The sequence below is a fragment of the Lonchura striata genome, chromosome 5 (assembly GCF_046129695.1).
Source record: "Lonchura striata isolate bLonStr1 chromosome 5, bLonStr1.mat, whole genome shotgun sequence".
NCBI lineage: Eukaryota > Metazoa > Chordata > Aves > Passeriformes > Estrildidae > Lonchura > Lonchura striata.
In genome coordinates, this window is record NC_134607.1 from 56,854,594 (window position 1) to 56,871,068 (window position 16,475).

Below are 16,475 nucleotides of genomic sequence, written 5' to 3' on the forward strand. Positions count from 1 at the left end.
GCAGTAGGTCCTGAGTGTGCTCAAAGAAGGATCAGCTAGAGCAGAGGGACACAAAATCCTTTATGGGGAGAATGTTCCAAAATATTATTTTTTACATTTAAATAGAATTTCCTGTGTTTCAGTTTTTGTGCCTATTGCCTCTTTTCCTGGGCAGTACTATAGAAAACTGGATCTTTGTCCTCTATTCCTCCCACAGGATATCTGAACACATTAACAAGACACTCCTCACATGAGAGATGCTCCAGTCCCTTCATCATCTTTGTGGCCCTTCACTGGTCCCACTCCAGTTATGTTCACGCTTCTGTTGCACTGGGAAGGCCAAAACTGGACACAGCACTCCAGTTTCCCTCACCAGTGATGAGTGGAGGGAAACAATTATTTCCCTTGATACCATTTTGTACATAGTCCTTCCCTTCTCCAGGTTAATTTGTGAAGCCCATGTATATATTAACCCTGAATGACACTCCCACAATGTTTTAAATATTGGTAGTTCAATAGAGACAGCTTCAAAAACCACTTTAACCCCTCGCACAGTCTTTAGTTTCAAGGCTTGTCAAGATGAGTTTGAGCAACCCTGATTTAACTCAGTGTTCACATTGTATGTGACTGAAGGATTTGTTAAGGCTAGTTAGTCTCAGCAGAACTTAAATTCCTACAGTCTGGGGTGATTGAAGAAGTGACTCTTCTGCCATAACTGCCAAATGTTTGCCAACCAGCAAAAAATGACTGTGCATTTTAATTAATGACCTCCCAAATCTTCCCTTTTCCACCATATAATGAGAGCCAAAAGTATCAAAATATTCCTCCTAGCTTCTGAAAGCCTTTGGATCAGAGATTCTCTCCTAACCAAATTTTACTTCTCTCCATCCATCCATGGGACTGAGAATTACTGCTAGTAGCAGTAGTGTTGGTAAGCTTAGGAACCTCAGTAATGAGCAGGATTCTGTGTTACCTTGTTCTGCAGAACAACTAAATTTCTATTGATTTCAGCTGAAGAAAAAGAGGAAGAAGGTAAGTGCAGAAATATGAAGAAATACAGGGATCTACATGCAAAAATATGGAAATGTAACCCTGCCTGTAACTTTTACAGAGTGCCTGGAAAGAACTGGAATGTGGTATTGGAAACTATGTGACATGCCGTCTATCCTCCCAGGTGCACAACAGAGTCAATTTTTTTTTTTTTTCGTGATGGAGGTTGTAAATACTGATTCAGTCAGAAATGCAAATTGAAACTATGCCATCAGTATAGAATAACTCTGTCCTACCCCTTCAGTGAGAGCCAGGATGTGCATGTTGTTAGATGCCATTTCCTCAGATATCAAAGGTAGTTCCAGCTCTTAATTCTGAGTGGAGGAAGTAGGATGTTGGGAGTTTTCCTGGGACAGTATGCTGCAGGCCCAGCTATGCACCCAGACTATGCAGCATCTCTTACTCTTTAGGTATCTGAAGAGTATGGCCAAGATCTAAGTATAAAATCAGTCATTTTGGGTTACAGATTAATGCATTTCTCAGGTTACAGACTCAGCACATACTGAGGAAGGGATAACTCATTGATGTTGATCTGTGGTAATTACAAGGTCAAACAGTTTCAGGGAAGATATGAATAAAAAAAAATTGAATTTACAGTACTCAAAACAGATATAAAGGAAGAAATTAAAACCATTTTAATAGGCTTTTTTCAAAATTTGCTTTCGGAAGAGTCTCAGTACAGGGTGCGATGTTTCTCCAGAACTTGCTTATATACTACAGATTTTCTCTCAGTTTCATTTTGTTTCATTTTAGAAAAGTATTAGAAATGAAAGTAATCATCAGGAAACACCAACACTCCCAGGGTAGAAATTCATATTTAAATGTTTATATTTATCAACTATGAAATTAAACTGCAGTCTCAAACAGCCTAGGACTGCAGGGATCAGTCCTATGCCTGGTATAAATTTATTTATGATCTCAATTAAGGTCTACAAAGCTTGTATATAAATGCTGAGAGTATCAACTAGGAAAAATAATTTAAAAGGTTGATGACATTTTATGTATTGAAAAATGCAGGATAAGAGACACTGTCTTCAAAGATATGTTAGATTCTTCATCTGGAATAAACTGTATCAGTTTTACAAATACTAAGAAATATTGCAAAACTGCTACTGTCAGCAGGAGCTGACAAGCACCTCAGTAGATCTGGATCTTCAGATTATGGTTCTTAGTTGATAATGAATCAAAAGCAGTATGTTAGCAGAAAAGGATCACAGTGACTGCTTCCCTAAGACAGGCAAAGATCTTTGTCTGTAGACAGGAATAGTACACTCCTATTTGGAGTTTTAGGCCTAGTTTTTAGTTCCAAATTTCAGATAATGGGAAGTGAACAATAAGTCAATACACAAAAGAGAGAAATAGCGATTGTCAGATGTCTAAGAATTCATCCCTGATGAAAAGGCATGTATTATTGAAGTACACCCACTGAAAAAGAATGCTGAAAAACTAAATTTTCTTTTTAAACACTTAAAATATGATGAGAAAGGAAGTGATTTTTCCATAATATACGTGGTTGAAGGTACAGGAACTGATGTTCTTTGCAGCAAGTTAGCAGTGAGGAAATAACTTCTACTATGGAGTAGAAAATGTTACAAGGAATTACAGCACTGTCTATCTCCAAGATAGAGAGTGACTGAGTCTCAGAAATAATATGGATTCTGTTGAATGGATAGTGAATAGATTGCAACAAAAATTGTTCATGTCCAGGTATAGGTAATTATCACAGAACTGTTGATTTGACACCTATGTGTGGACAAAGGAGGAATGCTGTATGCAGTATGCTTGACAGTTCATTATATTTTTGAAACCATCTCCCAAGTTCCCAAGTTTGGGATCAGAAGGACTACAGGAAGAATCAGCAGGCTCTTAGATATTTGAAAATTGTCTGTAGCAGAGGGTCAAGGGGCTGTACTTAACAACTTAGTGTCTGCAGACAACTGGTTATGAAAACAATGCTCCAGGGCTGGTGTTTAGTGTTTTCTGGAACAGCCTGGGTGCTGAGGCAGAATGTACACTTAGCTAGTGCAGATAGCACAAAGTGAAGAAGGCAGACAGGGTCAAAAGTAATACTTGCAGACAAAAGGGGTGTTAATAAGCTTGAGGTATGGGCCAACAGAAATCTTGTGCAGTTTGTCGAAGAGAAGCGCCGAGTTCTGCACACGAGGGCAGTTGTATGCTGCTGCCTCAGCATAGTCCAGGTGATGACAGGTCTGACCTGGCCAGGACCTGGACATTGTGATTAATTCCTTAACTGCTGTATCCTTAAAGACAAGCTGCTTTGTCCAGAGCACGACCATGAATAAATCCCTGTACGTGCCTGGGGTTTTCAACTGGAATTTTTTGTTTTCCAATTAAGTATTGCTGTAATGAAACAGAGCACAGCAGCAGTGTCTGGAGACACTCACAAAAGGCATATCACAATTTTTCAGAGTTGGCTTCCTCCAGAAACACATAGCCCAAAACAATATTCAATAAATTCCTACAAGCATGTTCACATTAGATTTTCACTTGGAAAACTATGCCCCAGAGAGAGCATTTAGACAAGGCAGTACTTCAGCTTCTTTTAAGTACTTACAGCTCTGTAAGGGTTGGCAGAGTTCAGCTGAAAAAGTGCTGCCCAGACCAGCTCTGCATGAGGCCAGGCAACAAGAGGAGCTACTCGGTCTCAGCTGTGCAAAAAATGTGGTGCTTACAATTCTTTCTGGATTCACCTTTCTGACTTAATCAAGGGACAGTGCATCATGAGACCTGTGCTGCTTCCATCAAATGCCAGTTTAGAAAGAAGAGAAAGGATCTGAGAGAAGCAAAGCTCCTGAGCATCCAAATTAGCTGGGGTTGCTGAGTAGCTCATTTGCTGTTTACTGTGTCTCTACCAAACTGCAGGAACAGATTTGCATGGGGTGCTACTGAGCTTTGCTTCTCTCAAATCCTCTTTGGTGTTTTCCTTAGACAAGCCCAGGAGTGCTAAGGCGACGGCCAGAATTTGCTCCACATTGTTGCCCTTGCCCCACCCCCTACAGGTTATTGACCCTGTCTTTTCTCTCCCATATCCTGTAAAAGCTTCATGTGAAGAACTGGGTATTTCATTAACTTCTCAACACCCCAAACCTGATCTAGGAGTTCCTCCAGCCTTTTTTCTCTGGACCTATCCAGCTATACCAGCTGTTCCAGCTGTTCAGTGAGCCTGCAAGATTTCAGCTTGTGCATGGAGGGATGGGGGTGAGGCCCCTGCAAGTCTTCCTCCCAGCAGTGACTCAGACAACATGCCCACAAGACAATTCTTGGAAGAATTTGCCTCTCTGTGGATCATGTGATCTGTAAGCCATTCTATGTGAATGGCAAACTGCATCCTCAAAGGTCAGCCTAAAATGCTGGACCACAAGAGAGGTCTTTTATTGATTTACCAGTCCCTGCTTATTTTCTGAATTTGGTAGCAAGAAGGAAGTTGGAAACAGCCCAAACCAAGGCTGCAGCCCAAACTCTTATCTCTGATCAGTGGGAGTGGTTAAATAAAAAGATGAGACTGTGTCTCTCCACCTCTGACTGTCTGAATTAGCAGGGAAAGGCAGGGAAAATACTAAATTAGTTATCAGTGTACCAGTCATTACACTAAACTTGCAGTACTTGCCCGTTTTGCTTGGACAGCAGAAAGGATTTCTTATTCTAATGCCAGAAGATTCCTTCCACATGGTAAATCCACACATGCAAATATTGATTTTTGTGCCTCAGTCTCAAAATCAGAGCTTTCTGTGCTTAAAAATATTCTTACCAAAATGATGTGTGCTGGTCTATTTTAGTATGCACAGCTTTCTAGCATGGTTTATGTGCTGAACTGAAGGTGCGGTGTGGGCATGGGGAGACAGAGTGCAAAGAACACTGGGGTAGATTTAGTAGCTTAAGGACTGCTAAAGAAGTCAGATCTTGTGCAGTTTACAGTCCTGTGTAGAGGCAGGTCCCAGCTGATCCCATCTCCATGCTCTAGGAGTTGAATACTCTCCATCCATGTTCTTTCAGATATTACATGATGAGAGTTTAACGTTTAATTTTAAATTTTCCTAATGATTATTTTTGATGTTAGATTGTATTTTTAATTATCAGAAGGATAAGAAGGATACTGTATTGAAATTGCTCCAAGCATAATAAAACATTTGGAATAGACAGTTTAATCACTGTAGAAACAAAATTCTCATTACTGGTCTCTATATGCTCAGTATCAGTGCTGCCCCCCCTGCCCAGTCCCTGGAAGGGAATAGGTCAGTTGAAATCATCTCAAGCCTTTAACTGTCTCTAAACTTTTACATTTTTTCTCCAGTTTTCACAAATTATATTGGGCTGATTCACATGTACACGGCCCATTCTCCCCACCCCTCATTTTCATCTGGCTTGCTCAGGAAGGAGTTAGTCTTTGTTAGTCATCTGAGGAAATCTGATGATTCACTGGTGCAGCTCTCTTGTCTAAAACCATGGTAACCCTTCCGTCTTCCCGATGTTGAAATAAGAGCACTTTTCTTTTCAGTGTGTTATTCCACCAGCTCGTTGAGGTTTTGCCTTTCCCTTCTGAGCTCTCCTCGCTTGTGGGAATATGCTGCTCTGTCAAAAGTGCTCAGGTTTTCAGTGCAAGGGAAGAATTTATTTCTTTCCTTCAGATGAAATCTGTGTTTTTAGCATGGCAGATTCCAAGAGCATCAATACAGTGCAAAGCAGGGATCTGTACAACCTGCCTCCTTCACAGAGGACTTAGGGCATTTCCATTCTTCCTTTGAGAGTGACACAGAATATTTTGAAGGGAGAAGGAAGCACCAGCTGCCAGTGGGTGGAAAATAAGGAATATGAAATCTTATGCAGTATGTACCCTAAAAACAAAATTATTCATTTGAAAGTACAAACATATTTCCAGAATTTTATTCATATGTATTCTTAATATATTATGTCTAGCAATATTTTTTTTACTAATGTTGACCTAAATTCAAAGTAGCCTATGAATGAATTTTAAACTTTGTACATAGAAATTATGTTTGCCTTTCACACATAAAAGGACAAGAGAAAACCAACATTATTTAGATATTATTTTTTCAGTTGTACCAGCTCAGGATGTTTTTACATTATGACATTTGGAATGTCCTAAGACCACAACTGACTTTCAAATAAGGTAATTCAGAATATCTTTTGTTTCCAGTATTGATATAGAAACACACACATGTACGCAAACACACACACACAAAAAAGATAAAGACTGAAAAGCCTAATCTATAGTAAAAAGCAAGGTGATTTTTTTACTAATCCAGGAGCAGAAATTTCAGTCTATATTTATAGTAAAGGTCATTTACAAAAATGACCTCTGCAGTAACTAAAAATGAGCAAAATTAGCAGAAGTCACAAACTAATATAACTTTAAGAAAATAAAAAATATTCTATTTCACCTTCTGGTTAATATGTGATTACAGACAAAAAGATGTTGATATAAAATTGGAATATTTAAGAAATGAGAGGTGAGGATCAAAATAAAAAAAAATCAATAAAATTAAATATTATTATGAAAAAAAATTAAAACTGTTTAGAGATTTCAAATCATTAAAAAGAATGAAGCAACGTTTATAGCACTTTGAATACAAATTAACCAAAAGTAATAATAAAAGACATAATGAAAATAACGGGAATTCGAAGGAAATCACAGTAAATCAACTATAAATCCCTTCCACTACACCAAAATATAGTACGCGCACATATGCAAATGGTTTATACAAATGTAGGGAGCGGGGAGAAAAGTTTCCAACTGTAAGAACACGCATATCGCTGGAATCTTTTTCCTGGAGGAGATTCATTCTTTGGTTTACTTGCCAGACCTTACGGCTCCCTAAACAGGTAACAGCGAACGATGTTTCATCATCGGTGACGCACCAGGGAAATGGCGGGAACCCCGCCCCCTCCTCTTTGCAGGCTTCAACCAGGTCGGACCCAACACCATAAAAGCCGCGGCGCGGCCGCCGCTGCCTCACACCGGCACTGTCGGCAGCGGCTGCGACAGTCTCGTCATGTCTGGTCGGGGCAAGGGCGGCAAGGGGCTCGGCAAGGGCGGCGCCAAGCGCCACCGCAAGGTGCTGCGCGACAACATCCAGGGCATCACCAAGCCGGCCATCCGCCGCCTGGCTCGGCGCGGCGGCGTCAAGCGCATCTCGGGGCTCATCTACGAGGAGACGCGCGGTGTGCTCAAGGTCTTCCTGGAGAACGTGATCCGCGACGCCGTCACCTACACGGAGCACGCCAAGAGGAAGACGGTCACGGCCATGGACGTGGTCTACGCCCTTAAGCGCCAGGGTCGCACTCTCTACGGCTTCGGCGGCTAAAGCCTTCTATTCACTTCGGACTGCACCTAGAAAAAACCAAAGGCTCTTTTAAGAGCCGCACACTTCAACTATAAAAGAGCTGTGTTGCTTTAACGTGATTTGTTAGCCTAAGAATTTTAAATCAATAATTATCAATGGCTTTATATTATTTTGCAGAAAGCACTTAATTTTAACTGTTAGTCACGAGATTAATCTTGCTTTTAAGAGGCTGAGGGTGATCTTATTTAAATGTTCTATGTTCAGGACAGTGTCTTAAAAGACCTAAAAAAGTACCAAAGCAACCTAAACGTAGCCTCCTTTTCCGTGGTGACGCCTTAAAGGTGTATCACCCTGCAGGCATCTCATCTCAGGGATTTTCCCCCTTAATGTGTAAACAGTAGAAGTAGATACCTATTTAAATGAAGTTAATGTCGATTGTAGTGCAGGATGAGAATTATCAGCTCCCCAAGTCCCTTCCTAATGTTAAAAAAAGGTCCCCGTTGTCCTCTGAATGTGATGCATAGGAAATTGTCCATTATTTCCTTTTTCACTGAGTTTAGGGTTATGAATACACTTCCTTTTAACTCGGGGGCCAGAGGTGGTCTCCGTACGTGCCTGCCTTTCACCTGAAAGCCCTTCTGATCGGGCTCCAAAGACAGCTCACGCGAGTAGGGCAATATTGCACATATATTCAGTGAGGAAAACATTCAGCTGACCCCTTGCTGGGCTTCACCAGCAGCCTAAGGATTCTTTGCATGCGGAAAGTTTCAGTAATTAGAACGCACTCTACCTTGGGCTAGAAGACTTGCATTTACAATTAATGTTGATCCAAAAGCATTTACTCTGCCAGATAAAAGTTACAAAATGTGGAGCACGACCTCTCCCATCAAAACTCCCTCAAAATACGCAACCCTACTCACCCCGTAGTAACGAAAATCCAAGCCCAAAAATGCTATTATGATTCCTATTTCGACAAAATAAAAAAAAATAAAGGCAATTAGAAAAAAAACCTAATGAATTTTCTATGCATTCAGCTCAGCATAATTTGCAGTTTCTCATTTCCCGTTTGAACGCTTCTCCGTAAAGGGTTCATTTTTGAGGGAGATTGTGAAAATTGTGATAAGAGATCACCCCTAAAGCAGAAGCGGCGGGGGCGAGACCGGGTCGGGGTGGGGTCGGGGGGCGCTGAGGGCGGGCAGCCGTTGGGGAAGGCGCGCACGTCCGAGGCGGGCTTTTTGAAATTGAAAGTACCCAATAGGAGCGGCGGAATCCTAGCAGCCAATCAGAGAGCTGTGCCGTCTATAAAGGCAGCCGAGGCAGCAAGGCGCGCTTATTTCTTCGCCTCCGGTCCCGGAGTTCGTGGCGAGTTCTTGCAGCGATGGCGCGCACGAAGCAGACGGCGCGGAAGTCGACGGGCGGCAAGGCGCCCCGCAAGCAGCTGGCCACCAAGGCTGCCCGCAAGAGCGCGCCGGCCACGGGCGGCGTCAAGAAGCCGCACCGCTACCGGCCCGGCACGGTGGCGCTGCGCGAGATCCGGCGCTACCAGAAGTCCACGGAGCTGCTGATCCGCAAGCTGCCCTTCCAGCGCCTGGTGCGCGAGATCGCGCAGGACTTCAAGACCGACCTGCGCTTCCAGAGCTCGGCCGTCATGGCGCTGCAGGAGGCCAGCGAGGCCTACCTGGTGGGGCTCTTCGAGGACACCAACCTGTGCGCCATCCACGCCAAGCGCGTCACCATCATGCCCAAGGACATCCAGCTGGCCCGCCGCATCCGCGGCGAGCGCGCCTGAGTTCCCTGTCCCCTATGCACTATAGGTGATCCTGAATTTTTCCAATACCCTAAAGGCTCTTTTAAGAGCCACTACATTGCACAAGAGAGTTGAGACACTGTTTTCCTTATATGTTCTTAAAAGGCTGATTCTGAAGTTCTTAAAGGTTATTGCAATTCCAATGTAAGCATGCAGGTAATAGCATGTACTCAAACTGCTTTCCTGTTTTAGGCAGTGTTGCATGCTGTTTTAGTGAGGTCCTTTTGTAATGCCCATTCAGCTGTACAGAATAAGTAAATTGCACAAACTGAAATGAGTTTTCAAGCAGTAAATGGAAAATATAATCCTAAATCAGACAGCCACACTTATTTTTCCCTGCCCCTCCTCCCTCCCCCCACCCCGAACTTGATACTTTCTTTAAAACAGTCTCTTTGGAATAGTCGAGGTTTACTTGAAAGCACTGTGGACGTTTTAACCTGAGTTCCTGAGTTAGCATTAGAAGAAAAACATCAAGTTTAAAACAGTTTCTGTAAACTTTTATACACTATCATTACTTTTACTGTGATGTACTCTTGAAATTTTAACTGGATTTCTCAGATATCTACCTCTAACACTTGACTAAAACAGAAGTGCTAAGTTTATAAGCATGATAATAGGATTCATAATTGAGAAAGTCAATAATTTAGTCTATTTTTTTTTTTTTTTTTTATGTGGGGGGGGGCGTGGTGGGGTGAGTGGGGCTAGATATGTTCAGGCTGAGGACAGGCTGGAGAAGATGAGCCATGAGTACCCGGAAAGGCAAAGAGAATCTGGTGGTTGGTTGTTTCTGACACGTCACCTCTTCTATTTTCCCAATACATGGAGACGGCTGGCACAGAGAAAGTTTTGTGGTTTCTGTTTGGGGCCACATCAGCTGAGGAAAAGAAAGCAGCTGTCAAAGCTTGGCAGATTTATACAATGGGAGACCTGTAGGAAATAGGCTCATACAGTTTTGAGAGTTAAAGACAAGCATTTTTTATTTGATGACAAGAAAATGGAGTCAGTAGAGGAACATGCATGGGGAGATTGAAAGCTAACACTCAGCAGAATTTAGTTGATCCAATAAAATGTTGTAGTCAGGAAATTACAGTTGGCCTTTAGTTCAATTTTTGGTAGTGCCAAGTCCTAGAGACTGGCACTGTTTTAGTATTTTAGAGAGGTCAATTTTTCTACAAATTCACAAATAAAGCACTGAGCTTTCTATTGATTTTGCTTCTTTGCTGTCACATCTTTTGTCTTTGACAATGGACTCCAGCCTGTCCAAAACCCTTCTGTAAATCTTACCAGCCAAATTATTCTGAAATTAAAATTCAAGTATTTGAGTATGGCATATGGGGAACGTTGTAAGAGGTTTTATATGGTATTTTGCTGAAACAATACACACGAGGTAACCATGGTATATACAAGAAATACTCATATCATAGTGATGTAGGTATGAAAGTAAATATAAACACACATATATAAATGCAATATACCACTATACATACCTTCATATTCTCTTTCTCCATTCATAAATTTCAGATCCATCCATCTTTCTCACTCCCCTCTGCCTCAGGATCATCTAGAATGTTTTCCTGCAGTTCTGGGATAATATGGTGTATTAAAGAATACAAACTGTTTCATAGCTGCTACTAGATGATCACTCAAAGTCCCTTCTAGTTGAAATTATTATATTGTTTTCTACTCTTTTGTTTGTACATCACAACTTGCAGAGTAAAGGGTTAGAATTTATACATAACAGTGCTCCTGCTGGAAGACTACAGAGACTGTGCCTAAGTGTAATTATTATTATAGTATTAAAATTAACACTATATATGCCTACTGTATAAGATTTCTGTAGCCTCCATCCTACTTGTTGCTACACACTTGTATTTGACAAATGACTTAAACTTCATAACTAGGCCCAAATTCGAGGTTAGCAAAAGTTAAAAGGGCTAAAACATTAGAAGTGTTGCAATTGTAACTAAAGAGGCAGGGGTCACTGATGCCTGCTTATAGTGCACACCCGGGCTCTATAAAGAGCCTTCCCTGATACCAGTCTGTGGAAACTGCTCTCAAAAGTGAATGAGGAAATTATTCTTAATGACTGGTGAGTTGTTAATATCTTCTCTGTGTTCTCAGTCCATATTTCAGTGACATCCAAGTAAATTGCTAAAAGGGACTGGGTAGGATCTTACAGCATTGGCATGGTGCTACTTGTTAGAAATAATACAGAATTTATTTATTTATTTTTCTAGTTAATGTTAATATGCTCTATTACAACTGAAGCAGAAGAAAGAAAGAAAGGCTGAGGTTATCCTTTTGTTTATTCTTATCTCTGACTTTTAAAAGCACATGGAACTTTTATGGCCTAGTGAAATATTTCCCTCTCTCCCAGGCTGTTAGTTAAAATTTTCTTATCACATCATGCTGCTCAATCAAGATAAGGAGAAATCTTCATCATGCTACACTATACAACTCTCCCTCTATTCCAGCTTTGTTCCAAAATCACGCCATGGTGGTCAATAAGTTCATTCAGGGGGCTTTACGTGGGAGGAAGAAAAAAGAAGGGAGAAAATTAAAAAAGGGATAAAAGGCAGAACCCCCCAAATAAATCTTTATCCTATATGATTGGTAAAGTCTACAAGTCCTTCTACTTTCTTTTCCCCACCACCCACGTGCTGCCTCTGGCAGACAGCGTCTGTAGAACATCATCTCTAAGCAGGCAAATTGTGCCCAGAAGATCTAAAAATTACAGGTGGCCACTCTTGGCTTCTAACAGCAGCCTTGAAGTGCTCTCCAGTCCTCAAGACTGTGACATCCCAAATTCCAGATGTGAATTTTTGCAGCTGGAGAGAAGAAAGATAGAAGATGATTCCAAAAATAACTGGAGATACATTGGCAACTAATGAATCCGAGGTTTAATTTTGAACTCCTTTTTTGGGGTCTCAGACTCTTGTTAGACTGACCTTGCCTCGTCGTAAGAAATTGAACAAAGGTGGGCCCTTAGAAGGCTGAAAACTGCAGGTGTATATATCTGTACTTCCAAAAACTCATGAAGAATGCTGAAGAACTGGCCTACAGAAATGACAACTCAGAAGACATGATATATGGTGATCACTACCGAAGAAATGCAAGTTGAAAGACAAATACATTTACTCTCATTAGGGCAAGAATACATACATTTTCACATGATTTATATAAAACTTATTGCAAATACCCCCTCCAGAAAAAAACAAAACAAACAAATTGAAACCCACAACCTTATCCCCCCTGTTTTGTATTATTATGATAACAAATCTGAAAAAGTTTGGTAAGTTATTCCTTTCTACAGTACTTTCCAGTCAGTTTCTTGGCCTTTTCATTTACTTTTCTGTGCTGCAAGAAGCCTCATATATGTTGTGCCATCAGCATGGTGGTCCATTGTTTTAACACCAGGTATAATGATATATATCAAATCTCAGATAATCAAAATTAATTTATTGCAATGCATATTCCTGTTCCTAGTGTTAAGAATTGTTGGAGGAAAGCAGCAGCCCCCTATAAGGAAATCTCTGTTAGTGAAGTTTGACAGTAACACAGAATAGTTACACAGGAAGTTTCTGCTCATGCTTTGAACCAGCCAGCCAGGGCTTAAGGTGCAGATTTCCTGAGCCGACTCCAGACACAGGAGTGTCCCTGTCAGGACCCTCCACTTCGCCTTTTCTCCTGTGTCACGTCCATGGGTCAGAGATGCAAACCTCTCCATCCTGCCTGAGGCTCTCTAACCACCCACCATCTTATAACTGTTATTTCTCACACTCCCCCCACCTAGTGTTTTAAAGCACTTGTTTCTTTGCTATTTTGCAAAGCATCCCGGGTAAAATTTCAAGAGAAATTTGAAGCAGTGCTACAGCTCTTTTTGATGTGCATGTAGTGGCTCTTAAAAGAGCCTTTGGGTCTATGTTGGCTACGGCAGGAGACTTAGGCGCGCTCACCGCGGATGCGGCGGGCCAGCTGGATGTCCTTGGGCATGATGGTGACGCGCTTGGCGTGGATGGCGCACAGGTTGGTGTCCTCGAAGAGCCCCACCAGGTAGGCCTCGCTGGCCTCCTGCAGCGCCATGACGGCCGAGCTCTGGAAGCGCAGGTCGGTCTTGAAGTCCTGCGCGATCTCGCGCACCAGGCGCTGGAAGGGCAGCTTGCGGATCAGCAGCTCCGTGGACTTCTGGTAGCGCCGGATCTCGCGCAGCGCCACCGTGCCGGGCCGGTAGCGGTGCGGCTTCTTGACGCCGCCCGTGGCCGGCGCGCTCTTGCGGGCAGCCTTGGTGGCCAGCTGCTTGCGGGGCGCCTTGCCGCCCGTCGACTTCCGCGCCGTCTGCTTCGTGCGCGCCATGGCCCGGCACCAACAACGACTGAAAGAAGAAAAGAACTGAATGCCCCCTCGCTTCCAGCGCCGATATTTATAGAGCTGACCCGTCTCTGATTGGACCGCAAAAGCGCGATGTCATTGGCTGCCGTGGGATCCCAGCGGGGCCCGAGGTGGCTGAAGCTCTGCCCGAAGCCTCTCGGCTCCGCGGCTGCGACTGCAACGCGCTCGGTGCGGATCCAGGGCCTGGGGCGAGCCGGGAATTTCAGACACAATGCTCGTATCCCTTCTGCTTCTCCGGCTCTGCATCTCTGCCAGTCTCCTGACAGATTGAAAACAGCGTAGAGGGTAAAATTCAGCAGTTTTTGTTTTTTTTTTTTCCCACTTTATTTTTTCTTTCTTTGTGTCTTTGTTTTGTTTTGCTATTTTTAATGATGGGCTGGTTACAAAAGAAGGAAAATTCTCTTTCAGTGCTGTACAGAGCTCCTTACGTGAATAGGCACATTTTTCCCAAAGACACAAAGGATAGATGGTCTGGTACCTTGAAAGAGAAGGATTTAAAGAAATCCAATAATGCAACTTTATAGCTATATTTAACAAGCTGTAGCGATTGAGATAATTTGAAAGCTACTATTTTCACGTTTTTCGTGATTTAATTTCCCGAAGAAATCCTGCATGCATTAGGCAATTGACTTTCTTTTGGTGGTTGTTTGTTTGTTTGTTTGGGTTTTTTTTTGTTTGTTTGTTTATGGTTTTGTTGTGAAATGAATTGAAAAGGAATATGGTACTGGTCTCCTTTTTAATTTTCCCCTACTCATGAAGGTTTGAGAAAATCAGCCATGACCACAAATATTTATTGATATCATTGTTTGCAACTGTGAAATGATTTTCAAAGGTTTTATATAAAGTTAAAATCGGGTTTTTCCTTTCAGTCATGAAGTACAACAAAAATATACTTCATGTGAACCCAGGACTGGAGTTCTCTTCATATGTGAAAATGAGAAAAATCCCAACACAAGGCTTCTTTTGGTAATTTTTTCAACAAAATGTACTTCTGGGTTCATCTTTATTTTTATTGTTCAGTCCCCTCCCATCCCTTTTACCTCCCAGTCCCATCAAATGATCACTAGAAAACAGAATTAGATTTACTTTTTTATTTTAGAATAAATGAGAGAAGGAAATAAAGGGGGGTAAATAGAAACATCAGAAAGAAAATTCATCCCAAAGTAAATTTCCGAATTTTCCGTAGTCGAAAAATTCAAATTTCTTTCTACTGAGTTAAGCACAGAATTTATAAAATTAAGGCATAGAAAACCATTATACATAATTGTTTAAATCAGCGGACATTAAGAAGAAGTTTTATCGTAATGACAGTCCTTGAACCGAGTTTTATGAGGATTTGGAACACAAAAGATCCACATCATAGGGCAAAGACGAATTCCTTGTTAACAGCTGACTTACACATTTGAGACCCCCCCTCTACAAAGCATTAGTATTGCATGAACAATTCTAGAAATAGTTTGGTCTTCAAATCTCTGCAACTTTGTAACACAGCTCTCTTAAAGGAATACGTAGGTGGCTCTGAAAAGAGCCTTTGATTTTTTCTAGGTACAGTCCGAAGTGAATAGAAGGCTTTAGCCGCCGAAGCCGTAGAGGGTGCGACCCTGGCGCTTAAGGGCGTAGACCACGTCCATGGCCGTGACCGTCTTCCTCTTGGCGTGCTCCGTGTAGGTGACGGCGTCGCGGATCACGTTCTCCAGGAAGACCTTGAGCACACCGCGCGTCTCCTCGTAGATGAGCCCCGAGATGCGCTTGACGCCGCCGCGCCGAGCCAGGCGGCGGATGGCCGGCTTGGTGATGCCCTGGATGTTGTCGCGCAGCACCTTGCGGTGGCGCTTGGCGCCGCCCTTGCCGAGCCCCTTGCCGCCCTTACCCCGGCCAGACATGACGAGACTGTCCCAGCCGCTGCCGACGGTGCCGGTGTGAGGCAGCTGCGGCAGCGCCGCGGCTTTTATGGTGTTGGGTCCGACCTGGTTGAAAACTGCGGATGAAGGGGGCGGGACTTCAGTCTGTCTCCCGCCACCTCCCCGCTGTTTCTATGGCGAGGCCCGCGAGCAGAAAATCCCGTGATTTGTGTGAATTTCCCTTCTCCGAGGCACAGTGGGTTCGGTGTTTCGCTTTTCGGTGCGTTCTTGTGTTTCATATAGAAGGACAGCGTGTCTGGTTTATTATAATAATTCATGTAATTTTTTCCAACGTTTGATATTTCGTGATAGCTTAGAAGAAAAAGCTCATTCATAGAAAGTTACCCCACTTATTGATTAACTTAAATTATGCTCCGATTTGTTATTTTCAAAGATTCATTTCTTATGTATTTCGGTTTCACCTGCTTGCATGAATTCTCCTGAGCTACTTCTCTGTTTATACAGTTACTTCACTATTTAAAAATAGATAATCTTGCAGTGAATTCTACCCAGTCGTGTTTCTGAGAAATTCTATCCGTTCTCATTTTTTTCTCACATCTTTTTTTCTCGCCATCTCTGAATGTTATCTCAAGGTGAATTTACCTGTACAGGTATGCTAATTGAGACTTTACATGTTTCAGTTTAATTTTTTAAGGTAAAAGTATTCTTTCGGACGAATATTTTTACAGTACTTTCCAGTGCGGTTGTGCCATAAACAAGAGCATGTCTATTTTTAGAGTAATTGAAAAATTAAATACTTAAAAAGGGTGATTATGCATTTCTCGGGTATTTATTAATTCCAGTTCGGTCTCTTTAGTGAAGGAAAATGTTCTGAAATTTTGCTGTTGAAATTTAGCTCTATTTAGCAAAAAATATTCAGTAGATCATTTTCGACCTGAAAATTATCTGGAATGATACAAAAGGTTTCCTGTGTTGGGTGTTTGCTGCCCTCTCATGGACATTTTTTTGATTGCTTGATAGTGTTTGTTTTTTCTTACTGGCTGGTCAGGTTTATGTAGTGTGTGT

The 16,475-nt window shown here is 42.1% G+C and overlaps 4 protein-coding genes across 4 annotated transcripts; 2 read left to right on the forward strand and 2 right to left on the reverse strand.

Moving 5' to 3' along the window:
• Positions 1–7,011: 7,011 nt before the first annotated feature.
• On the forward strand, positions 7,012–7,435 carry LOC110483065 (histone H4). The gene has a single exon (XM_021552701.2). It carries the CDS (start codon positions 7,062–7,064, stop codon positions 7,371–7,373), a length of 312 nt encoding a protein of 103 aa, XP_021408376.2. The 5' UTR covers positions 7,012–7,061; the 3' UTR covers positions 7,374–7,435.
• Positions 7,436–8,680: 1,245 nt separating this feature from the next.
• LOC110483066 (histone H3) lies at positions 8,681–9,141 on the forward strand. The gene has a single exon (XM_021552702.2). It carries the CDS (start codon positions 8,731–8,733, stop codon positions 9,139–9,141), a length of 411 nt encoding a protein of 136 aa, XP_021408377.2. The 5' UTR covers positions 8,681–8,730.
• A 3,912-nt stretch (positions 9,142–13,053) lies between these two features.
• LOC110483162 (histone H3) lies at positions 13,054–13,528 on the reverse strand. Its single transcript, XM_021552847.3, has one exon. It carries the CDS (start codon positions 13,510–13,512, stop codon positions 13,102–13,104), a length of 411 nt encoding a protein of 136 aa, XP_021408522.1. The 5' UTR covers positions 13,513–13,528; the 3' UTR covers positions 13,054–13,101.
• A 1,096-nt stretch (positions 13,529–14,624) lies between these two features.
• Positions 14,625–15,463, reverse strand: LOC144246332 (histone H4). The gene has a single exon (XM_077783590.1). It carries the CDS (start codon positions 15,429–15,431, stop codon positions 15,120–15,122), a length of 312 nt encoding a protein of 103 aa, XP_077639716.1. The 5' UTR covers positions 15,432–15,463; the 3' UTR covers positions 14,625–15,119.
• Positions 15,464–16,475: the final 1,012 nt, after the last annotated feature.